At 65.5% G+C, this 26,548-nt stretch overlaps 1 protein-coding gene across 9 annotated transcripts in view; it reads right to left on the bottom strand.

Annotated features, from left to right (window-relative positions):
* Nucleotides 1–26,548, bottom strand: part of PPP1R12B (protein phosphatase 1 regulatory subunit 12B) — a 72,842-nt gene that overhangs the window by 4,063 nt on the left and 42,231 nt on the right. For 4 of the 9 annotated variants that reach the window (XM_053659623.1, XM_053659625.1, XM_037161142.2 and 1 more), the window contains 9 exons: nucleotides 26,071–26,239; nucleotides 25,876–25,988; nucleotides 25,021–25,062; nucleotides 10,823–10,839; nucleotides 8,197–8,341; nucleotides 7,739–7,843; nucleotides 5,887–5,940; nucleotides 5,027–5,077; nucleotides 2,181–2,341 (listed from right to left, as the gene is read on the bottom strand). In XM_053659623.1, the coding sequence (XP_053515598.1) occupies nucleotides 2,207–2,341; nucleotides 5,027–5,077; nucleotides 5,887–5,940; nucleotides 7,739–7,843; nucleotides 8,197–8,341; nucleotides 10,823–10,839; nucleotides 25,021–25,062; nucleotides 25,876–25,988; nucleotides 26,071–26,239 (831 nt within the window). In that variant the 3' untranslated portion in view covers nucleotides 2,181–2,206. The other 5 variants (XM_053659624.1, XM_053659626.1, XM_037161147.2 and 2 more) reach the window with 5 other exon arrangements.

Raw genomic sequence — 26,548 nt, 5'->3', positions numbered from 1 at the left:
ACTCCCCTTGTCTCCCGCAGAGGACCTGGGGTCACAGCCCGAGCTGCATGTCCAGGAAGGAGGAGTGACCGCCCCCGGACACGCTCTGTGGAAGCTCTTGCGAGCTACATCGTGGCGTGAGGGGCAAGAGTCATTGGTGACCCCAGGGAGGCACCTGGTTGCTGGTCTGAGGCAGAGCCTGCACGTATGCAACCCAGGTCACCCAGCCCTCAGGGAGATGCCCAGGGCGACAGCCCTGAGGTGCCGAGGCAGAGATCCGGCCGTGTGGTCAGCACTGTGCGCCCTGGTCAGGGACCCACCTCCCGGACCTGCCCTGCAGCCACACGGTGCCCGTAGCTGCTGCCCCACCACCGCTCCTCGTAGTGGCGCACCCGGAACACACCGGGCCGGCTCGTCCAGCCCTGTCCACTCTACCCTGCAGGCCCTGGCAGTGAGAGTGATGGCTGCGAGCCCTTCCTGGCTGCGTCAGGCCCTTCACCCGCACAGACTCCTCCAGGGGCTGGGTGATGTGTCCCCACACTAAGAGCTCGACTCCGTGCGGACGGAGACCAGATGGAGCCGTTCCCTGTGGCGGGGACACTCGCAGGGTCAGGGGGCGGGGCTGGACGTCCCGCATCTGGGTGAGACGGGGCCCATGTGCTCAGCCCTTCCTCCTCACGGCCGTTTCCTGCCCACGAGGGCAAGTGCCCCGAGCTGCGGGGACAGTGGCCGGCCTCACCTCCACTGCCGGGGGCGGGGAGGTCCCTGCTTGGCGGGCGGCAACTGGCTGCACGGCGCTCCCAGACGAGACCGGTGTCTCCCCAGGGGTCAGGGAAGACGGCTCGACGCCGGGGAGGCAAGGCGCCCCAGGGACCACGCTGCCCTCCCACCGTCCCTCCGGGTTGCGGCCTCTGCCCCCAGTGGCCACCCCTCAGCCACACCCACACCCAGCAGGTCCAGCAAAGCTTCCTGTTGGACACTGACATTTGACTCCACAATTTCCACGGGTGTCCGGGGCTCTCACTTCTCTGCCGTCCAGGAGGCTGAGTACCAGGCAGAATCTGCTGGCAAACGGCAGAGAACTGGCCCTCACTGCCACGCAGGGGACAGCGGGGGGACAGTGTGGCCGGTTTCCGCACCAGGGGCCGGGACGTGGCCCTGGGACCTGACACACTCGGAGGGAACCACTTCTTCTGAGCGACCTGCACCCGTTCCTGAGCCTGGGACCGGCTGCCACATGTGCAAAAATGACTGCTCTGGGGACAAGTGGGCACAGGCCCCAGTAAACAGCCGTTACCATGGCTACTCACCACTGAAAGCAGGTTTCGCCCCACACCCTATACTTGACAATGAGAACAACGAGGACCTGTGCAGGGGCCCCATCAGCCCGTTTCCCGGGGGCCTCGAGGCGGATTTGAAAGTCTGGTGTCGGTGGCTCACTCAGCGCCTGCTCTCTCTGCCGGGGCTGCCAACCCAGTGGGCAGAGCTGCCCTCAGCCACCCGAAAGTGCAGTGAGTGGGCAGGGAAGGGCCAGCCTGTCTGCACCAGCGCGGCTGCTGCTGGAGAGGGAAGGCGGGTCTCAGGGCCTGAGGCGGGGTCTGTCCCCTGCGAGCAGCTCTGGGACCCGCACCCAAGGGGAGGCTCAGCCTCCCACACCCACTTGGGTCCCAGGGAAAAACACCCCCCCTCCATCTCTCTGCAAAGGCGGCAGCTTCTCAGCCCCTGTGCTGGGCGGTGTGGACACGCCGCTGGGCCTGAGACCCAAGCCCAGGGTGGGAGAATTGCCTCCCAGGAGGGCAAACGAAGGCCACTCAGGAGGGGGCCACGGCCACGCGAGCCTTTAGGCGGCCCCACCTAGCATGCAGCCGGACTTGAGCAGCTGGCTCTGTGGGGACCTCTCAGGCCAAGGCTCTCAGCCCCGGTGTCACAGAAGTGGCGACAGGGGGCTGCGGGCCTGCCCAGACCCCCGCTCTGCTGCAAGGTGGGTGCCCAGGCACGTCCATGCTGTGCACCTGCACCCACCCGGGCAAAGTGCACCGGCGTGTGCCTCAGCCCCTTGGGTGACCCTGGGCCACCCCCCCGCCCCAGGCTCCATCCTGGCCCTGCCCACGTCAAGGACCAGCCCTGACCCCTGCACAGGGCTCTGAGGGGCGAGCCCGGAGCTCCCAGAGCTCCTGGGAGCCACACGGAGGGACACCTGCCTGCAGAGGTGGAGGAGGGGCCGTGGCTACAGCCCCGGCGCTGGCGCAGCCTCCGCAGACGCCGAGAGCCGGGCCACCACGCGGGCCAGCGCCCTGTTCTCAGCCTGCAGCTGCGAGTTCATCTGCTTCAGGGTTTGGATCTGTTTTAGCTGGTGGAGGTTCTGCAGTGGAACACGGAAGGACGGACAGACAGACCACAGACAGACCAGGAAGTGAGAGCAGGCGTGGCTGTGGTGGGTGTTCAGCTCATGCAGAGAGGAAGCGAGAGGCGCAGCCAGGGGGGTGGGGAGGGTGCCCACCAGGCCCCCTCCCGAGAGGGCCAGCCATGCGCACGTCGGCCCTCGGCTCCACAGCCCGTCTGCTGGCTTTCCAGGGTGACAGCCCCCCGCCCACTGTGGCAGCGGCTCTGGGGGCTCTGAGCTGGGCCGGCGCGGTCCAGCCACTGCCCCGGGTCCCTCCACTGCGACTGGGATGGGAGCTGAGGACTGGCATGTCCTGGGTGCAGCCGTGGTCCTGGCTGGCCCCCACTTGGGTCCCCCCATTTGGCTTGTTTCCTTTCTGGGCCTTTCTCTTAACTCGTGGTTTTTTTCTTTAAAAACAAAAGAGGAGCCTGTGGTGGGTGTGTTTTCTGTGTGAGGCTGGCCAGAAGCCACACTGGTGCACTCAAGTGTGGGTGCCCCTGCCCTGCCCCACGGAGGCCCCGATCCGGACCCGCCCTGTGCCCGCTGTCCTGCAGTGGGACCGTCTGCGCCACGCAGGGCGTGGTGCCCTGGGCTGCGTCCCTCGCGGAGACGCTGGAGGACCGCCTGCCCGTGGGCCTGGCTCCCAACACTCGGGCCTCACGGGAGCTCAGTCCTTGTGTGGCGCCAGGTCTGGGCACAGGGCAGTGGCCCGGTGGGTGGGCAGGCTTTGTGTGTGGGCTGCGGGGCCACAGGCAGGTCTGCAGGACCAGGCGCAGGTGCGTGCCACCCGCAAGCAGGAGGACGGAGGCGAAGGGTTAGTGGTGCGGAGCAGGGAGGAGGCGGCACGGGCCTGAGAAGGACGGGCCGGGGCGACGCGGAGTGTCAGTCCTGGAGCCGGTGAGTGAGGACAAAGGCTCCCAGTGAGTTGGAGTTGCCACTGAAGGGCAGGGACTGGGCCACCCTCCCCCGGCCGCCGAGAGGACAGATCCCTGCCGATGTGGCCCACGAGCAGTCTCCCGCCCTCACCCTCCTCCAGGGTGGACGCAGACCACGCGCCAGGCGGAGGCCCGCCTCCTGCGCTCACGGGCAGGTCATGCGGGGGCGTCAGGAGTGTCTCGGCAGAGGGCGCAGGACAGGAGCCATCTGCCGCATGTCCCGCAGGGAGCAGCCCGAGCAGGCTGGGGGACGAGGTGCGTGGGCACGTCCAGAGGAAACGAAGCGAACCCCAGACGGGCGGTGCTCCTCAGAGGCGGGGAAGGGAGCAGGCCCGAGGTGGGCGCAAGCCCTGAGGAGAGCGGCCCCGCCCCACAGCCCACCCCCCCCCCCCCCCGGGCTCCCTGCCTGCCGGGCCTGGGGCCTGGCTCACCAGCGTGCACCACACGGGCCCAGGGGCACTTTCCGTCGCCCGGCACCTGCTCCTCGAGGTTCTCGGGAGGTCAGACTTGCACTGGCCCGGCTGACCCGCCAAGGAGGGGTGACGGATGCGCAAGTGCCACCGGCCCTGAGCTCCACGGGGACCCAGACTGGGCAGGACACAGGCGGTGGCCTCATCACCCTGTGCTGTGGGCTTCAGGGAGAGCCTTAAAGCCAGCCAAGTGCGTTCTCGGCCCCTCAGGGCAACCCGGGCCAGCACCACGACGCTTGTGCCCAGAGAGGGGCAGGGGTGGAACCTGGGGCCCGGGGTTCCCAGCTTTGCGGTTGTTCTGGGAGAAGATATGACTTCTGACCAAGTGGGTGAAGTTCAACAACAACAAAGTCACTTCCAAGTGGGCAACCCCCCGAGTCTGGGGCCCTGACACCCGCGTGTGAGCTCGCAGGGCGGAACTTGGGGCAAAGGCGGGGGACACTTCCCCGTGGGACCTCCTGGGGAGGCGCCCACAGCCCGCCCACCGGGAGGGCGGCAGCAGAGACGTGGCCTCGCTGTGCTGGCCCGCAGGGCTGCAGGGCCACAGGAAGGGCTGGAGCAGAGCGGGGGGCCTCCGGGTCCCCGTGTCAGGGCCCCCCCTCAGGAATGCAAGTGCCGGGTTTGTGCAATGACCCAGACCTCCCGGGTCCTGGGAAACCTTTCTGACAAATGGCCGACGTTCTGTGGCCCGTGGAGCAGCACACGTCTCCCTGTGGGGATGCCTGCCCACCCACGGCCTGGCGGCTGGCCCCGCTGCCCCTGCACGCCACCAGACGCGCACTCTGTGACTTTCGTCCAGTCGAGGGAGACCACTGAGGAAAGCGCCACTGAGCCGTGCTGGGCCACTGCAGGCTGGGCGTCATGCACGGCAGGCTGGCAGCCCCCGACCACCCTGGTGGCCCCGCAGAGGCACGACCCCTCAGGCAGCTGCCCAGCACAGCGGCTGCGTCACGGGGCAAGGAGGGAGCAGCGAGCCCTGCAGGGAGCCCCCGGCCTACACCCACTGCCCCGAGCCAGCTCCAAGGACACTGAGCCTTCCAGGGAGACACCAGGGGCTGGGGCGCAGCGTGCGGCTGCAGCCTGCCCTGTGGCGGGACGGCTCGGGCCAGCTCTCCTGCAGGGGCTGCGGCAGGCGGGACGTGGCAGCCAGGCCTGCTCACCCAGCTCTGCCTCCAGCGGCCCCCAGACCAGGGGCGGCGCTGCCCTGGCAGGGAGGTGGGGGTGGGGTGGGGGCCGGGCTCAGCCCTGGGGGGACGCACCTTCATCTCCTCCTCCATCTCTGACATCTTCCGCTCCAGGGCACGCCGCTCCTGCGGGAAAGTGTGGGCTGAGCAGGGCACCCAACGCTGCCCCAGCACATGTCCCTGGGCACGCGGCAGCTGCCTGGTCCTGCTTCACAACAGAGCCACCTCTGCACGCCCCCGACCTCCAGCAGCTCTGCTGGGACTAGGACCCTGGCCCTGACAGGCCCTCAGGAGGCACTGTCACACTGGGGAGCAGAGGCTGGGCTGACGCCACCCCCCACGGGGCCCCCAGCACGGGTGTCGCCTGGTCCCACTGGGCTCTGTTTTGGGCCGAGGGAAGAGCGTCCTGAAACGCAGCTGCTTTCAAAACTAGACGGGGGAGGTGGGAGCAGCTGCCCCAGGGGTGGCCCAAGCTGGGGCTCGACCCTAAATCCGAGTCCTCCCGACCCTAGGATGTCGGCTTGCAGCAGCAACTGACCCAGACACCCCTCGGTCAGAGTGGGTGGGGTCCAGAGGGTAGGGAGGGAGCTGGGCCTGGGGGTGTGCCAGTGTGCTGTGTGCACGCGTGTCTGTGCTGGCCACGCACATGCACGTATGTGCCACACGCACAGTATAGGCGTGCACATTGTGTGTTGCCCGTGTGTGCGTGTGTGTGCAGGGCCGCCTGCAGGCAGAACAGCGCCAAGGCAACCCCCCCGAGGGCCCCACCCCTGTTTTGTGTGGGAAGGACCCCCCAGTGGCACCCCAGTGCGGAGCCAGGGAGCCAGGGTCTGTGCCAAGCTGGGGAGGGACGTGCCGGAGCCTCCTGGGCCGGCGCTCTCCACTGCACTGCTGGCACAGCCAGGACGCTCGGGGACCCCAGGGGAGATGCTCACCCGCTTCTCCGCCTCCAGCATCGAGGACCTGTCGGGAGTCTTCTCCTGTTTCTGCTGGGACAAGGGGGCGTGTCACAGAGGGGGCCCGGCTGGGGTCCGTCGGGGCAGCTGCACTGTGGACCTGGGACCCCACACGGGTGCTGGTGGGACTCCGGGCCTGGGCAGGAGCTGGGTCCCCGTGGGACAATGGTCATGGTCAAGCCACCAGCCTGGACTGGAGGGGCCTCCCTCCCAGCCTGCCACCACCCTGTGTCCTCTCCGAGGGGCAGCGATGAGTCTGAGTCCCTCTGCTCATCTCGGTGCTGGGGACAGGGCCACTCTTCCTCTAACTCTTCCCCGGGGCGGCCGCTTGGCCCGGCTGTGGGCGCCAGGGGCCCCCAGAGCCCTCCTGCCCCCAGCTGGGCTCTGAGCACAGCAGGCAGGCCGCCTCCGCAGAGGGAGCGTCCGGACAAGCCTGGCCCTGGTTTCCGCACAAGAGGAGGGCGTCGGACCCTCTGGCTTTGCACACAGGGCAGTGGGTGGGGGCGCAGGGGGGCAAGGAAGAGAACTGCAGTGGGGGTGCAGCCCAGCAAGTGGGGGGGCCCTTAGCACTGCAGACCCCTCTGCAGACACCTGGTGGACACGGGAATCGTGAGTCTGCTCACAAGGCCTCTTTTCTCGGGACTCGGGCCCCGTCCCCGCAGGCACGGAGGCAGGAGCAGGCCTGTGGCCCTCCCCGGCCATCCAGGCCGTCCCTTGGGCGTCCGGTTGTTTTCCCATCTCGACACCCTCAGGGCTGGGGGGGCTTTCGTGTGCAAGCCCCGTGTGTCCCCGTGGGACTGCCTCCGTGCGACTGGGGCCCCTACGGCCCCGTCCGCCCCACGCTCCGTTTTTGGTCAGCAGCAGGCTCCCTGTGCAGCCTGCTCTTTCTTGTAACGTCAGTAACTTGTCCTTGGCAGAGCGAAGGCGAGACGGGCTGGGTTTTGTTTCCAGCGCCCTCCGTACCAGTCGCCTCCGCAGCTGCCGAGGCTGCGGGGGCTCGGCTGCTCGGCCCGGGGGTGGGGGTAGGGCGAGCACGCCTGGCCATCCGGAGACGCCTGTCGGCAGCTCTGGTGGGGGAGGGAGGGCAGGTGAAGCTGTCCCGGCTGCAGCAGGCACAGGTCGGGCCAGGCGCCCACGTGAGGCGGCCAGTCCCTCCGAGGGAGAGTCAGAGGCCACGGAGCTCGCTGCCCCCACCCCCGGCACCCAGCGCTGCGGCCCCAGCGTTTGCGCCCGCACTCGTGGAGTCTGCCACGGCGCTCGCTTGTGCTCCCCGGGAAAGAGCTGTTCCTGGGTCAGTGCGGCTGGCGGGGGCCAGGCCTGCCTCCAGGGCGCTGAGTCAGCACTGCCTGGGCGGCGGCCTGGGCAGCGGCCTGGGCGGTGGCCCGGGGCTGGCCAGGCCTGCGGCTGGGGACCAGGTGTCGGAGGTTAATGAAGCCCAGCCTTCTGCTCCTCCTGCGCCGGGCTGACAGGCAGTGGTGGCCTTGCGGGGGTGGGGGGGTGACCCAGGACCAGATCCTCAGTCCCAACACCACCTTTGCCCTGGGCAACCACTCACTACTCGGGGCCTGACCTGCGACCCCTGGCACTGCGTTTGCCGGGGCCTCCCCTGTCCCTCTCTGGGGGGTGACGTGGAGATGAACTGAACACCTGGCGCACGAGGCTGGGACGCCGCCGGGCACTGGCCACGCCACACGACGGCAGTGACGGATGTTCACACCAGCAGGCGTGGCTCACCGAACGTTTTGGTCAGACACTGAAGTCCATCAGCATCTGGGAGGTGCAGCCCCCGTCCCGAGGACCCCTCCGCCCAGGCTCCGCGCAGCACCCTCACCTGGGCCGTCTTCTCCAGCCTGGCCTTGACATCTGCCAGCTCCAGCTGAGCCTCCTGGAGCTTGGTCTTCAGCTTTTGGTTTTCGGTCAGGGCGTTCTCGTAGAGCTGGGGGGGAGTCATCAGGTCACCTCCGTGGTGGCGGTGGGGGCGCCTGCCAGAACCGCCACTGCGCACACCCAGGGATGACAGGCATCCAGCCGACTGGTCTCCTGCTTCCCACCGCTCCACCCTGGGCTACCCTGATGCTCCACGGGGCCCCAGCGAAGCCCTGCAGGTGGTGGGTGCACCCCTCCAGGTGCTGGGGAGGTCCCAGAAGGCGGAGCAGCCAGGAGACGGGGGGGGGGGGGGGGGGTCACTGTCACAGTCACTTCAGCACAGTCTCTGCTGTCAGGACTGGGCTCATTGTCAAGCCCGGGAAGGCTGAGGCCCAGGGACAGGGAAACAGCGCAGGGCCCTACCTTCTTGTAGTCCCTGCCACTGCCCTCTTCCCCGCGGCTGGTCAGCGTGGCCAGGCGGGCCTCCCGGGCCTCCCGACGGGCTCTCGCTGAGGCCCGGTCGCCATAGGAGTCGCTGGCGGCAGAATTGCTACTCCCGGACTCCAACCTGCAGGAGACACGCGGGGGCCAATGGGCGGTCAGAGCGGCCCTGAGAACATGGCAGGGGGCGGTGCTGAGGGCAGAGAAGTACGGGGGAGCCCACCCCTTCCTTGAACCCCGTGCTGTCTCTGCTTCTCGGGCCCTAGGGTTAAGCCACCAGCATGGGGAGGGGCCATCATCGGCCAGAGCAGGGCCAACTTGAAAAACTGGCCGTTTGGGCCCAAAGGCTGCCTTAACTCCGAGGGCCCCTCAAAGTCACTCAGGGCTGAACTGCTCCCCAACAAGTGTGTTTTTCAAAGCCGTGCTTCTTGGGTACAGCAGCTCTGGGTTGGTGAGTCCGGAGCCCTGCTGGTGAGTCGCAGGCACGGGGACTTCCAGTTGCAGGCCAGCTGGGGGACAGCGATCACCGGCCTTGGGCAGCAGCGGGGCCATGCATGTGTGGGCCCCTCGACTCCACTCTCCACACAGGACCATGCTGCCTGCGTGGTGGCTCCATGTTCTCAGGCAGCTTGGCTCCCAGACCTGGGGGGGCTTTTGCCCCAGAGTCTCCAGCAGGGCCGTTGGGGAGGGTCCCTCAGCCCTGGCCTGTGAGCAGACAGCTGGCCCAGAGCCTCGTCGCTGGTGCGTGTGTTTCTGGGATGTCGCCCTTTCCAAGCCTGAAACGGCTCCTGGCAGGCCGGCCCCGCAGGGCTCTGCGCCCTCGCACGGGGGTGGGGAGCTGGTGAGTGTGAGGAGACGGAGTTCCTGGGACTCAGCGGCCGCTTCTGTCTTAGCAAGTCCCACAACTGTCTCCTCGTTTTTTGAAGAATTTCGTCAACAGAAACCTCACTGATCTCCCTGGTTTCAGGAGCCGCGGCGCTGGCACAAAACAAGTACCGAGGCGCCTACAATGGGCAGTGACCGCCAGCCCGTCCTCCTGCCTGAGACACGGCCCAGGGAGTTCAGCTGGGACGCTGGCCGGACGTCAGCCATGCAGAGGTGTCTGGGCACTTCTGTCACTCCCGACAAGACACATGGCTGCCGACCCTCCTCCCCGCCCCCGGCTGCCGTGACTGGGGGTGGAACTCTTCTCGGACCGAAGTCCTCCGCTTGTGGCTGCAGGGGACTCTGCCCCCCAGTGACAGACATGCTCGCTGTTTGTGGCCCCAGCGCGCCCACTCAGTGTCACGACGAGGAGACGTCCGCAGGTCTCCATGTGCCCGTGCAGCCACTGTAGGAGGGTGAGGCTCAGAAGCAGGGCTGCTGGGTCGCAGGGCCACCACGCGCCGACTCTGCCCCTGCGCCGCCCGGTCCCGGAGCTGGGCTGTCTTGCTGTGCTTCGTCCCAGGGTTCGGAATCACCAGGTCCGGCCTTGGGTTTCGTCTTTGCTTCTGACCGCGGCCCCGATGCCCCCAGGTGCTCACTGCAGGCGCCCCCCACTCTGCCCTCTGTCTGCTGGGGAGGCCTCTCCTGTGTACAGGTTACAAACTCTTCCACGACTTCTGTAGTGAAAGCCTTTTCTCTTAAAAGCTGTAATCCATCTCAAATAGGTTTTTTGTGTTACTGTCCTGTTTTTGGCTCTGGTCTGAGGAAGGAGCTGTTTCCCCAGAGAGCTGCTTGTCCACGTGATGCTGGGGTCCTCGCGCTGCCTCGCAGGTGACTTTCGGGGCCAGTCCCCGTGGCCCCGGGACCGGCCTGCTCTGGAGCACATGCCCGCTGGTCTAGTCTCTGTGGTTCTGGAGCACGTGTCTGCACAGAAGCCTCTTTTCACGAGAGGCTGTTACAGCGTGACAAGAGCGTGCAAGAAGTTGACTAGGGGAGAACGCCACGTCCCCCAGTTCTGCAAAGCACCATTTTCTCCCGGGGAAGCTGGTGTCTGCGGCTGGTGCCGGTGAGAGGTGAGCTGAGGGTGAACAGGTTCTTTCTGCCGCGCGAGTCTGTAAACGTGAAGATCCGTCCATGGAGGAGAGCGGGTGCAGGTGCTGGACAAGCAGCAGGGCCGCCGCCGGCTCCCGTGACCGCTTCACCCGCAGCCTGCGGACGTCCCCTCAGACCCGAGGCCCCGGAGCCTCTGCTGCTCGGACTCTTCGGGAAGACGGGCTCAGGGGCCTGGCCCCCAGGCTCTGACAGGGGTCCCGAGGGTCTCGGCCCTTACGAGACAGGATGGACTGCTGCGCGCCGCTGGGGCGGGGACTGTGCGAGGCCCTGTGCCGGGCCCCCTGTGGGGACCTGGGCCGCACGGGTGCTGGCCGTCCCCGAGGCCAAGGACGGTGTGCCAGGCGTGTGAAGCACACAGAGCACTGCTGGGAGGGCAGGGGCGGGGGGAGGACAGTCTGAGTGGCCGTGGCAGCCGTGCAGACGGAGGGGACATGAGGGGGACACGGACGATGAGAGCCAAGCTCACTCGGACGTGCACTCACGGCACACGGGATCGGCATGCGTGTGAGCTTGCTCGGACGTGCACTCACACTCAGGGGTTCAGCATGCGTGTGACACGGGTCATTCTTACCTGGAGAGTCTTTCGTGCTAGACACAGGAAAAGACAAAAACAGAACGAAACACAGGTTAAAGGCCAGCATTCCTGAGGGACAGGCCCTTGTGTTTCCCTTCACAGCTGCACTTTCCAAGTCGATGTTGCAACTGTGTGGGGGAGGAAGGGTGCAGGTCGAGAGCAGCCGCCTGGCGGCCGAGGGCCCCACTGTGCCCAGGGCTCTGCCCGGAGGACTGAGGGATGGCAGTTTCCAGAACTGGCAGTCCGGCCCCACCCCCGTGCTCTCCGGAGTGAGTGCACACGGCCTCGGGACCTGTCCCGCCATCGCCCCAGCCCTGCCCGAGTGACCGTCAGCCCCCAGGGCAGGGCCCGGCCTTGGCCCAGGATGGTGTGCGGAGCTCTGTGACTCGGAGGAACGACTTGCGGACGTGCACGGGCACAGGGTCACGGTGGGCAAACTGCAGGCACGGCCACGCCTGCACGTTCTGTTGTGGATGGCCTTGCCCTCTTGTCTCCACTTTTTTTCAGAGAACTCAGGCAAACCTCAGCGGTTTTGAACACATTTCTTTCTTTCCCCCTTTGAGGTGTTACTGAAGAACTCCTCAAGGTCGGAGGAGGAGGAAGAAAAAGGCCTGAGGACCCACGTGAAGAGGAAGGACCCGTGAGCCAGCGTGGAGTGGCTGTGCCTCCTGCCGACGCATCCGTCAGTGACCTGGGACACACCAGACAGCCACGGCCACAGCCCCCGCCCCGTGCTGCCCAGCGGGAGGACTGGGCAGGTGGCAGTTCTCCGTGGGGCAGCCGAGAGGGAAGCTGCGGGCACCAGCATGGACCCAGGATGCAGGGAGGGGGAGGATGAGCCACAGCCCAGATTCCAGAAACGCTCCAACGCCCAGGGGCGGGCTCCTTCCTTCCCTGCCTCTCCAAACTCAGCCACAAAAACCGCTGCGCGGGACGTGTTTCCAACAAAAGAAGAGGGCGAAGGTCGCCATCGGGCCAGAAGGCGGCCCCGGGAAGGGGTCGGCCAGGCTGGTTTTCGTTTGTGAAATGTGTATGCCTTGCAAAACACCAGAGGCTGGCTGGGAAAAACCCCACCAAAGCTCCTGACTGGAACGTCTGGGGGGTGTTCAGGGAGGCGCATAATTGAAACCAAGCTCCTCCGACGAGCCTGAAACGAGACTGGCTCTGGGAAGCTGGGCCCAAGGGAGCGGAAGGGGACTGGTCACGTGTCTCCTGCTGGGACCCCGAGGAGCTGGCCCAATCCCACAGTGATGGGAACGGCCCCGCTGACGTTTCCCTGCAGAGGGAGCGAGCCAGAGGACATTTCACTCCGCGTCCCTGTGCGCTGGCTGGGCCAAGGGGCAGGCCGAGCTATTCTGGGTGGCCTCAGGGAACCAGCCCCTCCCACTGGGCCACAGAGAGCGAGCCAGAGGGTGTGGCTGAGCTGGGCCTGCAGACCCACTTGCGCCGAGTCCACTGAAAACGAGCAACTCTGTGACTCTGGCGTGTAAGGGTTGCTCCGACTTGGCTGGGTGGCCTTGAGCCAGCGGGGGGCCCCCTTCGAGACTCGAGCAGCCAGGGCTGTTGGGGAGCAGCCTGCCCGGCTCCTGCACCATCTGGAGACACACCCGGCGGCACGGACATTTCTGAGATCCATGGAAAGCTGTGGCGGCGGGCTGGGGCCACCAGGCTGTGTCGGATGCTTTTCCCACATGGGAAACAAATGTCTCCCTGAGGGGCTTTCTAGTGCAGCCTGCCTGTCACCAGCTCAGGCTCCACACCCCTCCCAAGGGCTCTGCGCCCATGGCCCCATTCATGACTGCGCAGTTCTGGCGCCTGAGTCCGGCCTGGCCCTGGGCCGTGCCACTGGCCAGGCCTCCCCAGAGGCTCAGGGGCAGGACCTGCTTCCCCACTCACTCGGGCCATTGGCAGAGCCCAGGCTCTGGCTGGAGCCCATGGGTCCCCGGTCCGTGCCGGCTGTCCGCCGGAGTAGTGGCGCTCACCCGCCTCTCCCCGCACCGCTGGCCTCCCCTCCTGTCACCAGCCGGGAGACCCTCTCCGACAGCTGACTGTGCCCAGTGGCAATCCTGGGATGACCACCACATCACACGGGCTCTGGGGAAGAGGCCAGGAGGAGTCTGGGGAGCCGCTCAGAAGCACCGCCCCCCAGAGGAGAAGTCCCAGTCCCTCCGTGACTCCCTCTGAGGGAGGCTCTCCAGCAGCACACCCAGCAGCTGCAGCCAGGCAGCCACAGGGCAGCACGGTTGCAGCCCGGCTGTGAGCAGGTGTGTGAGGGAGCTCACACCGTCCTGACCACCCTCACCAAATGCAGGCCCACTCCAGAGAGACATGGGCCTGCCAGGACGTGCGCAGGCTGCTCTGGGGGGAGGGGCAAGGCCCGGTGGGGGGGGGTGTCTCACATCCTAGTTCAATCACTCTCTCGGGATAGACACCTGCGCTGCGTGTCCGGCTGCGCCCCAGACACAGTGTTGGCTCTGGCACACACCTGTTCAGTGGCCTCAGGTAGTGACGTCACCCCTCTCTGTAACACAGGCTACACCTTCCCGTTTCCCTCCCCTTGGCCCCATTGGGGGAAGGGCTTGATTATTTGCAGGTCCCAGTGGTCCAGGCTCATCCCTGCGCCCCCTTTGTGACCCGCCCTCTGCCTGCCAGCCCGCCGGCCAGGTGAGGCTCACTCAGAGATCCACTCAGGACTGTGACAGTGGCTTTCACGAGGAGTCTGACACACCTGTGTCCTCTGACCACCCACCTCACCGGGCAGGTGGCTGCACTGGCAGCCGAGGTGCCTCTGGGGCTGTGGACACCCAGCACCCACTGTGGAACCAACGAGCACGAGCAGAAGCCCAAAGGGGCTGAGACGGGTGGAAGGCGGGGGGGGGGGGGCCACCCTGCTGTTTGTTTTGTCCCCGTTGGTCTGCTGACTGTGATCACCTGCTGGTCACCCAAGCACTACAAGGCTGAGAAAAAGAAGTAAACACACAAGATAAATGATGCTAAATAGCAGGGAAACTTCTTCCAGTTCGAGCTTCCCCCAGTCACAGGGCTTGTTCTGTATGGAAAACAAAAATAAAACCAGGACCTGCAAGCTCCCCACGGACCCTGAACTGCCGAGTCCCCGTGTTCTCTGGGAACTGAGGCTTTGCCACTGAGTCGGGAGGCTAACGACCTGCCCACCCCCCGCCAGCCCAGCGTCAGGCTGTGCCTGGCGTCTGCCTGCCACCGACACCCCCTGGTTACTCCAGCTCTTCCCTTCAGCTCCCCAGATGAGCCTGCCACTCCCTGGCGTAATTACAAACGCCAGTGTTTCCAGCCCCTAATTTTCTCTGGCGCTGCAGACTGAATACTTTCCGGTCCTCCCCTCTGAGCGTCCCAAGGTGCCCCTCACGCAATGTCTGACCGTGAGACCACCGCCCACTTGACACCTGGGGCCTCCTGTGCACTGCCTGCGCTGAGCCCCCTGGGTGGGAGACTGAGGAGTGACCGCTTGCTCAGTTTTGTGGAGCAGAATGATAAGCCCAATGCCCTAGTGGTGTTGCTCAGAGAGAAACACTGGTGAACAGACGATGCCCTCAGTCAACACTGTTTCCCCGAACGCCTCTCCGTCCCCAATGGGATTACGGAGAGGGGACAAGGGCCAGTTCCAGACTGGCATGCCCAGAGTGTGCGGGTGGGGCTGAGCCTGCACCGGAGGGTGTCCCTGCCCTGGTGTTCGTCCTGGGCACCGCCCTCAGCCGGGCCCACAACAGCCACACACGCCGCAGGCTGGGCCACGGTTCGCCTTCACGCCAGTGGCTTCGGTGCCGCAAGCTCAGGGGAGCCCTGGACTAGTGAACACCAGGAGAACGCGACCCATGACTCCCTGGCCTGGCTTCCCAGTGACTTGAGAGCACTACCTGTGTGCACAGCCTGGTTTCCAAGGTCGCAGGCTTCATGAACTTGAGGCCCAGCACCGTGAGCAGGGAACACTGCCAGGGCTGCCGGTGCCACACACTCCGCTGTTTGGAGTCCCTGCGGTTGTGTGGTGGTGGGAGTGATGTCGAAGGGAGCTTCTGGGCCCACAGCAAGGCCTTCGAACAGAGGCTGTGCCTACAGCTGCGCAGACGCCCGCCAGGGCCCGGGCTGGCGTGCAAAGGGCTGTGCTTTGGGGCTGGAGCTCAGGGGCTGGGTGTCAGAGTCAGGAGAGCTCTGTGAAAGGACAATGGCACTGTCCAAGGCCGTGGTGGGGCTGGGAGGGACACAGGTGGCCTCCCCCAGTGGGCGGGGCCTCCTGTAGCAGCAGAGCCTCGGACCAGGGAAGCAGGAGCACCCTTGTGACCCGGGGCAGGTGCACGCACACTGTCTTTTGTTGCCCCCTGGTTTTCAGGAGGGAGGGTCCTGGCTGCACAATCCAGGGGCCAATACCAGCTCTTCATGTTGAAAAGCATCCTAGGTCCTCTGAGCACAGACACTCAGACCGCACAACCGCTCACGGCCCTGGGGCCGCTGGGAGGCGCGGGAAAAGGTCACAGAGGAAGGCGGTTTTCCAGGGACTGTGCCATCGGCTATGTTTTCTCGTTAAAAAAGCGCCTGTCTGGTTGCAGCGTGCAGTCTGTTGGCTGCCTGGCATCTCAGACGGGCGTCCGCAGTCCACCCCTGTGCACAGCCCCCTCCTGCAGCCCCCATGGAGGACGCGTCCCTTACAGGGACACGGGGCCTCCCTGGGCCCTTCAGCAACAGAGAGCAGGAAGCAGGACTTGCGCCCCTGGGCGCCTGAGGAGTGGGGCCCAGAGGCTACACCCCTGTACCTCCAAAGTCTCCGATCACAAGTCACACACCGGCCGCCCGCCCGACCGCACCTCTGCCGTGCCAGGCCCGGCCCCTGCTGCCCCTGCTGCGCAGACACAGTGCCCTCCTGCTGTGTCCAACCGAGGGCCCCCGCTCTCTCCCTGCTGCGCACAGTGCCCCTCCTGCCATGTACGAGCGAGGGCCCCCGCTCTCTCCCTGCTGCGCAGACACAGTGCCCTCCTGCCGTGTCCGACGGAGGGCCCCCGCTCTTGCCTGTCCTCGCCAGCCCTCGCATGTTCCGAGCCTTCGGACGCAGTCGATCTGAACGCCAGTGCTGCTGCCCACCACCTCCGGGCAGAGGGATGCTGGGGGCTGCGGCTCCCCTGCGCACCTGTTTCCCCACTTGTGAACCAGGGGCTGCAGCCCCCACTGGTCAGGGAGCCAGAGTGAAGGGCCCGCCCAGGCTGGGTGCAGTGCTCCCAGTTCTGTTGCCCGGGCCTGTGCCCAGCGATGTCGGGAGCACACAGCTTGCTCGGGAATCCGACGGAAGGGGCAGCCCTGGGACAGGCCGCGGAGGGGTCTTGGCAGGGAAAGCTCAGCCACAAGGCGTAGCCTCAGGTCACCCACAAGGGGGGTGCGGGTCCCTGTGAGCTGACCTGTCACTGACCTAGACCCACACACTTGCCCCTGTCGGGGCCTGTCCGACGGGTCAGGGCAGGGTGGGAACACGGCGTGAAGGTGGACGGTGGCTGCCGGACCAAGGCAGGTGGCTGTGGAACCCGACTCCACGGGGAAGTGGGGATGGGAACCCGCCTTCGCTGCGCGGACCTGGCTGTGCTTCCCAGGCACCACGGGCAGCCGGGGACAGTGGGTGACACGGGACCCAGGGTTAACGGGCCTCCTGACACCAAAAGTGCTGTGGGCTCGAGGGAGGACATGTGACAAGGCCAACGTGGACCGAGGACAGGCTCGGGTTTGAGGACCTCGAGTGGCGGCCACCAGGAAACAGCCACAGTTGCTGGGGAGCCTTTGGTGGCTCCTGGAAAGACGCACCAGCCTGAGGGCAGCCGCCCCAGTGACAGGGACACACCGGGGACGTGTGTCTCAACAGCTTTACCACGATGGCTGTGGGACCTGGACACTGACGCCTCACTCAGGTCTGAGTGAAGGGACCGGCGCCGCAGGGACGCAAGACACATGCAGGTGCGCAGGGTCCGCGCAGCCACCCGCCTGCACAGGGCCCCTGCCCCAGGTGCCCCCGACAGACACGGGCCGCCTGGCAGGTGCTGCTGCCCAGCAGTGACCCCCTGGCTCACGAAGCACCTTTCCTGGTGGCAGGGGAGGAAGACGGCAGCTGCCTGATGCCCGGCACACGCTGTCCGGGGTGTCACTCAGCGCTTAGAACCGCACACAGCCCCACGGATGCTGGGGGCCTTCTCTCACCACAACGCAGCGCAGACCCTCGAACCCAGTACAGGCGAGTGCGCACAGCCACTCCGCTCAGAAAAGGCCAGTGAGACGTGCGGTGACGACTCCAAACTCTGCCCACCAGGCAGCTGAGAGTGCAGAGCTCACACACAGGCCGGGGGCAGGGGTGGCTCTGCCGTCCCTGGACCAGGGCACGAGCCGCTGCCACTCTGCGGGCAGTCCCAGGGCCTTGGAGGTTCTCTGCCCTCCGCCCTGACTCCCTCAGCCCAGAGAACCTGGCCCGCAACCGACGTCCCTAACCACAGCCCCCGCTCGGCCCCCGCCATGCACGCGGAGATGAGACCCACTTACTCGGAGTGTCTTGGCGGTCGGGGAGGGGGACGCGGGGGGCGAGTCGGACGTGGACTTCCTGCTCCGCGGGAACTCCTTGCTCCGGGTGTACAGAGAGGACATGGCTCAGGGCCGGGCAGAGCGACACAGAGGAGAAGCCACACTGCCCAGTGCAGCCCACGGTCGGGCGGGGCGAGGCGTGGCCCCCCTGGACGCAGTCGGGGCCGCGCTGGGCCGAGCCCAGTTTCCCCAAGCTCACTGCTCACAGAGTGCAGGTCTCTGGTGACGGCAGGTCCAGTCCCGAGGACACAAACTGGGACACTGCTGGGGACACGCCTGGCGGCCAGTGCCACTCACCCAGGGTAAGACACACACCCAAGACCACGACGTCCTCCTGGAGCCTGCCCCTAGGGCTGGCAATGGCCGAGAAAAACTGAGGTGAGGCAAATCAAAAGCCAAAACAACTCGAGTCGGGACCCGGGAGCCTGTGAGGAGGAAGCGGCCGGAGGCAGTTGAGCCGGCGTCCTGCCGGAGCAGCCGCTGACACACCCGCCCTGGGCCGCGCGTCCCCCCCCTTCTGCTTTCTGGAGTTCTGAGCCCCGCTCGCTCGGCCAGGAATGCTGGAGCCCGGCCAAGGGCAAAGATCCGCTTTCCACCCACTAGTCGCTGCCACTTGTGGGGGAGACGGTGCAGCCTCCAGGGCCATGGGGCTCGGGGCGCGCCCAGGCAGACCCCACCCTCCAAGCAGGCACCGCTCTGGGGCGGCGACAAGCCGCCCCCCCCCCCCCCCCCCCCCGTGACAAAGCCCAGACAGACGTGCAGAGCTCCCGGGCCTGCAGGTTCCATCCCGACAGCTCGTCGCCCGGCTGCCCAGGAAGCCCAGCAAACAGAAACTGGGGCCCTGCTCGGGGAGGGCTTGTCTCTGGAACCCCGTGAGGGGAGCCGGCGTGGGCATGGGGGAGGGCAGGGACAGCAGGAGCCAGGCTGAGCCCCCCACTGTGAACCTCAGGGTTAAAAAGAAAAGAATTTATTTGCTTGGCGTGGAGGGCTTTGGAATTTGACCTTGAGAGCGTCGCCCACATGGCTGCCCCCACCCCTACTTCTGGCCAGATGCTTCCCAAGCCTGTGGTCACTCCCAGAGCACAGCTGACCTCTCGGGCTCCTTCCCACATGACATCCACACCTTTCCTTCTATCTGCCCAGCGGGCCACTGTGTCAACGTTCTCCATCCTCCTTATATCCATTTTGTGAAGTCAAACCAGGGAGAGCGATTGGCGACTTGGGGCTGGTCTGAGGGGTGCAGGTGGGAGGGGCCTATTGGGGTTCTGACTCCACCGTCCAGAGCCTCGGGTGTCTGAGTGTCGCACGTGCAGGTGCCCCCTGCGGGGCCCGTGTGGTGCGGGGAGCACTGCTGTCCTCACAGAGACAGAGCCTCCACGGGGCCCTGGGCGGGGGACCCCGCCTGCCTCCTGGACTCAGCGCAGCCGTCTCTCCTCTCCTCCCGGCTCCCGTCACACCCAGGCAGGGTGGCGAGTGGGTCACCCACAGCCTTGCTCACAGCCGAGCAAACTGAGGCCCTGAGGCCGCTCGGCTCAGCAAAGACACACCTGCCTGCGGAAGGGTGTCAGACCGAGGTTGAGGGGCCGACAGGCTCTGACGCCCACTAACTGCCCATGTGTGCAGGGCGCCCACCCCAGGACGCCGTCCTCCAGCCTGGAGGGGCTCCAGCTGCCCTCCTTGTCACTGCCACTGCCGCCGCCGTTCCCCCCCGTCCCCCCTCAGGCCGGCACAGCCTTCTCCCTTCTCCGTCTCTGCCCTGCGTTCTGAGACTCCTCCTTCCGTTCTCCCACCTCCCACCTTTCTCTTCTGTGGGCGCGACAGGTGCGCTGCGTGGTCCACCCAACAGCCCCACACCACACGCGTGTGCGGAGCGTCGCTGAGCGCGGAGCTCCTGCTGCTTTCTCCCCTTGCAGACCGTTTGTTCCCCACAGAGATTCTCACTCTCCAACACTCTGGGTCAGTTTGGGGCTCTGACGGTTTGGCAATTTGCTGTCCAAAAGGGAAGGATTAATTAAGGCCCGTTTCACTACGCTCTCGTCTAAGGAAAACTGAGCACCATCTTTTCTGGTTGGTGAAAAGAATGCCACCGACTCCAATTCTCACTCCCGGGTTTGAAACCAGTGACTACCCTGTGCCCTCCAGCTGGCTCGCTGTCTGGGAATGGTGGCCCACAGTCGTCCCTAAGGGCCACTCTCTAAATCACACCTGCCCCTGGAAGCTGGGTGTGGGCTGCAGCCAGAGCGCCCTTCAGGGAGCAAGCTCTGAACCAACCCCTGCCCCCTCCCTGACTGGCGCCCTGTGGCTGGGAGCGCGTTTGGAGGAGGGAGGGGCAGGGCTACCCCCCAGCCCCCTGGGTCCTGAGTATGCCCCTGACGGCCACACCTCCAGAGACAGTGTCTGCGCCCGGGAAGCAGCACCTGTGCCCGGGAAGCAGTACCTGCGGGGCCTCTGCCTTGCCCCAGCTCGACCCCCAACCCAGGACCTGAGGGGTGGCCTCCAGGTCTGCACCAAGGACCGTGACTGGCGATGCTTCCGATGAGTCCGAGGGACAATGATGCAGAAGCTCCGCCTGCCGGGAAGTCACCACCGAGAAGGGCTCCCAGTCTGGCCCCCACAAGGGGCGTGGGAGCGGACACCAGAGAGCCTGTCAGCTTCGTCAGTGACCCGGGAGGACACGCGTGTGTTGGCTGGACTTCTGCTCTACCGCGAGAGTCTGGCTTTCCTTACTTGGCACAAATCAAAGGGGTGGAAGAAACAGAATTTTAGCTTCTTTCTCCAAAAGAAGCAGTTTCCTCTCCATTATCATTTCAAGTAAGCCCAGGGCAAAGCTTCGAAGATTCCTGCCACCACCTCGGCCCCCATAAATCCCCCCAAAGTCCGTGTGCAGACTGAAAGTCAACGAGGCAGAACGACCAATAAATACCACCATCTACTCCCGACTACGGAATTCAAATGACGACCAGCAATTAGAGTGAGTGGCAGAGACCTCTCTCCGGCCACCCTTCCCAGACTCTGAGCCTTCCAGGCGAAGGCCCCCCCGGCCTGGCCCACGGAAGGCAGGGTCTCTCCAGTGCACGGCCACTCCCTGGCAGGGAGGACAGACTCCGGGGGTGGGGGGCCCTGGACAGGGGCCAGAGCAGAGGAGCGGTCTGGGGGCCAGGGCGGGGGGAGCCGACTGAGAGCTCCAGGTGCTCCCGCCTTCCTCCTGAAGCACTGGGGCAGGGCTGGAGCTGGGGCGGAAACGCCCCCTTCACCCTGGAGCCTCACGGCACGGTTCTCAGCAGGGCCAGCCCTGCAGTGCCCCTCCAAGTGAGAACGGACATGTCCCCCGCCCCCAAAGAGTCAGGGAGTCGGGACAGTGTGGGCAGCCAGAGAGAACCCTGACACCTGTGGTCACTGGCAGCAGCAGACACGTCTGAGTCGGTCAGGAGGCCGGCAGGTGGTGTCCTGGCCCACCAGCTTCTATAAATGAAGTTTTATTGGGGCACAGCCACGCCCACTCACTGCGCCTGGTCCACGCGGCTTTGCCATGGCTGCGGCGGGATCGAGTCCTTGTGACAGACAGTGACCGGCCTGGGCCGGGCCTGACCTCGACCGTACCAGGTCGCACTGGAGAGGAGGCTGTCCCTGTGACCACTGCCCCTGCCCTGACTCCATGTCGGAGGGGTTTAGCAGCTCCCGGCCTCTCCCCACTAGCAGCCAATAGCATGAGAGAGCCGACATACTCAGAATATCCAAATCAGTGAAGTTACTGGTGAAAATGAGAAATGCATCTTTTATTTTAGGGAAAAAATAGACTTTTTGGCCAGCTCCGTACTTAGGTCTATTAATTGCAGAACGACTGATTTGCTAGCAGATTTAAATGTCCCTCCCTTCCTCCCAGGACCCCACAACACTGGCGCAGTTTAAGGTGTAAGAAAGTGAAAGTGTTAGAGAATTAAAAAGTCACACATTCTTAAAAGCCCCCTGTGCTGTGGTACCTGCGGGAACCTTTATGTGTCGTACAGGGTCACCACTGGATGCACAACTATGGTTTTCTGGGGAAGACAGTCGCAACGCTCCGTGGCTGCTCCCTGACCTCTGACCCTGCCCGGCAGGCGGCAGAGGCGGCAGGGAGGCGGCAGGCCGTAACCAGTCATCTGCACGTTTCCGCCACACGGGCCTGCCGCTGAGGTCCTGCCGCTGAGGTCCTGCCGGGCAGACCCACAGACACTGCCGGGGTGGGGGGGGCAGCCAGCCCCCACTGCACTGGCCCCGCCCAGCTGACCCCAGGCACAGCCACACCCTTGGCAGAGGACACATGTCCTTCTGTGACCAAGGTGGGTGTTGCTGCTGAAGGCCTTGCTCAGCCATCAGCAGACGGGTGGCTGACTCTCAACCTTCAAAGGGCTGAGCCCCTGCACTTGGCGGACACCCTGGCCCTGAGAGACCAACTTCAGGGTGGTGGGGGTCCCGGGAACACACAGGGCAAAACGACCCCTTCATAAGAATGTCACTAGTTGGCCTTAAAAAAAAAAAGCTACTTAGGAAAACTACCAGCAGGACATCCAGCAGAAAGTCAAACACTGTCTTCTGAGGGGGTAACTGGGGTGACTGAACAACTGTTCCTGCTCTTTAGAGCAGAAAGAACCTTTTATAAGTTTCCCAACTGCCGACCTTTACTGTCCTGCAGGGAAAGTCACAGGCACTAAACTTAGCTAAAGTCATAAAAACCCAATAATGAAACACGAGGAAAGAGAGGAAGAGTGGTTTATAATGAAGCGTGTTTCACTTATAAGCGGTGGAGCCCGCCAGGCTGCCAGGTGCCGGCCACCCTGGGGCAGAGGCGCCTCCGGCCTGGGGCTGGGCGGCTGCCACCCGAGGGCCCTGCGTCGGGCCCAGTGATCCGGGCGGCTTTCCCACAGCGGCCTGGCGGTGGGGCTGCCAGGAAACGCGAATTTACACCAAAACCGAGTTTGGCTTCAAACTCAGGAAACAGAGCAGTTCCACAAGGCTGTCCAGGGAGCCAGTCCTGCCACAGGACAGGCGGGCCGAGTGGGGCGCAGGGGACACGTGGCATCTCGCCGGTCACCGTGGCCCTCACGGGACCCCAGGGGTTTGACAGCTTCCACCTGAAAGGCCCCACCGTGAGCCAGGGCGCGGTGTTCTCCGACGCCACAGTCCCCACAACCAGAGGTTGCAGGGGTTCCTGTGTCCTCCCAGCAGCGGGGCCAGAGGCTCCAGCACGTCCCGGGCGGCTGACGCGCCCTCCGCTGCCCGGATGCCCCGCGGGTGCGAGCAGAGCCCAGGCAAGCCCAGACGGCCCTCCTGCGCCGCCGTCTGACAAAGACTCCTGACGGAGCAGCAGAATGGGACGCAGCTCCCGGGGTCCCCTGGGAGTGATGTGAGCACTGATGCCCGCATCTCCCTGGTGACAGCAAGGCCTAAAATTAATCACAGCCTTAAAAGGAAGATGCTGAGGAGCGGCTCTGAGACCGCCTGGGAGCAGCCTGGGGAGAGGAAGGCTCCGTCTCCGGCGTGTGGAGGAGGGGCACGTGGGGCCGCCCTCTGAGGCCTCCTCCCTCCCACCGGCCCCTCTGTGAGCTGTGCCTGCCAGCACCCGAGCCCGAGGGACAGTCCGGTCGAGAGATCTGCCCCCATGAGCATCAGGGTGTCGTCACCTGCCCGAGACGCCTATGACGGCCCCTTTCTGGGACACTCGGGCGAAGAAGACAAAGGGGCCGGGGAAGGAACATGGGTCTTGCTACCCCCTCACTGTCGGACCGAAGAGGCTTTGAAAAAAGACTGTGGCTCTTGCAGGGGATTCGTGAGAGGGAGGGTTTCACTGTCTCGCAGCAGCTCCCCTCCCTTCCCCTCCCTTCCCCTCCCTTCCCCTCCCGCGTCTTTACGCTCAGCCCCACGGTGGCTGGGTGGCTGCGCAGGGCGGCCGGCGGACATTCCTTACCATATTAGGTAGTGGGCCCAAGAGGGAGGCTCACAGCCCTGGGATTTTACCTAAAAGGACGAGGCTGGCACCTCCCACAGAGAAAGGGGCTTCACGAGGTTATGCAACGAGGTTAAGACACTGCTGGAGAGCAAGCGAACGGCCAGAAGCAAAGCCGTGAAAAACTGGGACGAGAGAAATGGGGCTTTCTGGGTTGGGGGGGGAACTCGGGGAGAAGCAGGGTGGGTCCCAGAGATGTCGGCAGGTGGGGGGTCCTGTGTGCAAGGCTGGCCTGCAGGGACCGGAAAACAGCAGGTGCTCCCAGGGCCCCGAGCAAGTGGGGGACCCCGGCCCGTCCCCGCCCTGCCCCCACTCCACAGCCCCCTGGGGCACTCCCTTCCCCAGACCCCGCAGGCCCGTGTCCGGGACACGGATACACATATCAGGGCCAGCCCCCCGCCCCCCCGCCAACCCGCCAGGTGGTGTGTCCTCTGAGGGGAACTAACGAGTGACATCACAGCACGTGGCCGAAGGTCAGCAGAAGCCTCACCCCCCCACCCAGACTTGGGGGCCTGTGGACCTGGTGACTTTTCAATGGACTCAGCCATGGCTGGCTTACGACGCTCAGGGGTCAGACCGGGCGGCGTCCCATCCACACACGAGTGCGCCTGCTCTCGTGCCCATCCCAGCGGGACGCCACCTGAGCACGAGACAGACCGCAGGTTCACCTCACAGGCGTGCGTCAGCCACAGACACACAGCTGTAGCCCAGAAGCACTCACCTCCCCAGGCCTCTGTGCTTGGCTGGGGCCTCGTCCCGTGCACACCCCAAGGGAGCGCCTGACCCCCTGACAGGAGGCTGGGGTGTCCCTGGGCCTGCAGCCCCTTCCCTGTGAAGGGAGGTTCCTCGACCAAGTTGTCCCCAAACTCCCCAAACCCAGGAGGCACTACCTCGACTGGGTTCTCGACAGGCCCTTTGGCACAGAGCAAGCTGCCTGGTCCGAAAGGTCACAGTGTCCCCTGGGGGCCCCTGGGCCCTGCAGCGGTGATACAGGCCTGCTGCGGGGCAGCAGGGGGGAGGCAGGACGTGGACGGAAGACCCGACGGCCTCCCCTGGGCTGCCTGCCTGTGCAGGTGGACAGCGCAGGAAACCAGCGTGGTCCTGGACAGGACGGAATGCGCCCCAGGTGCGGGCTCGGCTTCTCCCTCAGCAGCAAGACGGTGGGTACAGACAACTCCCTGCACTGTGTGCTTAAGTCAAGTCTCCCCTGAATCACAGCTTCTTGGGGTCCCCGCCCCCCGGAAGCACCGGCGGCCTGTGCTCTGCCGCACACCCGAAGGCGCACCGCAGGGCTGCCCCAGCGCACAAAGCCTGCACCCAAGTGCTGGCCCGGTGCCCCCCGCAGGCGCCCAGGGAGACGAGGCGAACCTCAGCGGCGCCCACAGTGTCGGTCTGCACCCCTTCCAAGCACGTCCCACAGCTGCTGACACTGTCACCAGAGGACTGGAGACAGACGGGCCCTCCAGCTGTGCGGGGGCAGGCGGGGCACAGGAAACGCGGGAGACCCTTTGGGGGCGTGGGCAGTGCCCAGCGGGCCCACCCGGCCCACGGCCCAGGTCCTCGCAGGCCTGCCCTCCGCCCATCAGCAAGAGCGCCCAGGAGGGACCCGCCGCGCTGGCCTGTCACTCACCCACGCTTCCTTCACCTCCTCAGAGACATCGGCTTCATCTTCCTGGGAGGGAAGGAGGAAGAGGAGGGGCACGGTCACAGGCGCACTGCGGCTGCAGGGTCTGCCGCCAGGGCCGCGCCCTGGCCACCGAGCGGCCCAGAGCCGCCGACCCCAACAGCCGCAGGCCCCGTCACAGCACCGATGGCGCCCGGCGGGGGGGACCTCTAAGACGACAGACCATACCCCGCCTGCGCCCAGTCTCCTTGGTCCTGCGCCACGACTGGCGTGTCTAGAGCTCATTTGGACAGCTGGCAGTCACTGTCCCTTCTCTCTCCCCAAATGGCTCATCTGATGTCACAGGAGTTGGGGGAAGCAGGGATCTGCTGTGTAAAGTGCCAGTGCTGCGGTGGGTGAGAGGGCAGAGCCCCAGGGCGACTCGGGCCCCGGGCGTGTCCGCGGCTGTGGGCGCAGATGGGCTGGCCTCGGCAGCACAGCCCGGCCAGTTCTGGGTTGGTCCTCCCCTCCCTCCCTTTTCCTGCAAAGAGCAGGGTGGGGTCGGAGGGACCCCAGAAGTCACTCCTTCCTATGGTGCCCGAAGTCCTCCCTTCTCATCTTGGCTAGTGCAGGGCCCTTGGCTCATGTCCCGGGACGTGAGGAAGGGTGGCTGCATGTGAGGCTGTAAAAGGTGGCTTTTCACTCCTCACCGTCGGCCCTGGACCCCTGCCGTGCGCCTCAGTAGGGTACGAGTCCCACACCAGCCCCTCACCCGCCTCCCTCTCCTGAGGATCTGTCCTGACCCTCGCCCCCTCTGCCCCCTCTGCCCCCTGTGGGGCTGTCTGAGCTCGGCACGGAGGCGGCGCCTGCACGTCCACTCACGTCCTTGGTCCAGAAGTTGATGCCTGTGCCTCTCCGCCGCTCCCTGAGCCGCCTCCTCTCACGGACGGACAGCCCGCCAGTGGAGGGGTCGTCCACACCTGCTTCTTCGGCCTCTGGTCAGAGAGAAAGCCTGCGTGAGCACGGGAACCGGGGAGTGTGCACCGGGAGGGCTGAGTTGCCAGGAGCTCTACGCACCATTCGTGTCCGCCTCCTTTGTCCCCAGACGCTCCAAGTTGGGGGCCGAGGGTCTGCCAGTCCGCAGCAGGTAGGAGCTAGTGTAGAGGGAGGGCCCTGAGGCGGGCGGGGACACGGCGGTTGTGGGCTCGTCGGGCTGGACTACAGCCCTCGGGCGACCAGGTGCAGGCTGCAGAGGACCCACAGGGTGAGAAGGAGAGGTCACACGCAACAAAAGCATTCACGTGCAGGCTGATCGAAAATGGGCTTCTTTCACACCAAGAGGATGGCCAGTGGCAGACGCGCCGCACGCAGCCGCTGAGCCGGCCCAAGCCAACCAGCCAGGAAGGAGACGCCCCCAGGCTCCCATTCTGCTGACACCAGGCGAGGCTACTCCATCGTCCCGGGGTACCGGGCAGCGCCAACCTCTGATGAAAACCCCTCCGGGTTTGGAACAAAAGTAGGAAGAGCGGTGACTCTTTGGGGCGAAGCTTGGCTG

This window comes from Artibeus jamaicensis, unplaced genomic scaffold, assembly GCF_021234435.1.
Source record: "Artibeus jamaicensis isolate MK-2021 breed Jamaican fruit bat unplaced genomic scaffold, CSHL_Jam_final scaffold_754, whole genome shotgun sequence".
Classification (NCBI taxonomy): domain Eukaryota; kingdom Metazoa; phylum Chordata; class Mammalia; order Chiroptera; family Phyllostomidae; genus Artibeus; species Artibeus jamaicensis.
The sequence above is the reverse complement of the archived record's forward strand: the minus strand, read 5'-3'. Positions and strand labels throughout refer to the sequence as shown.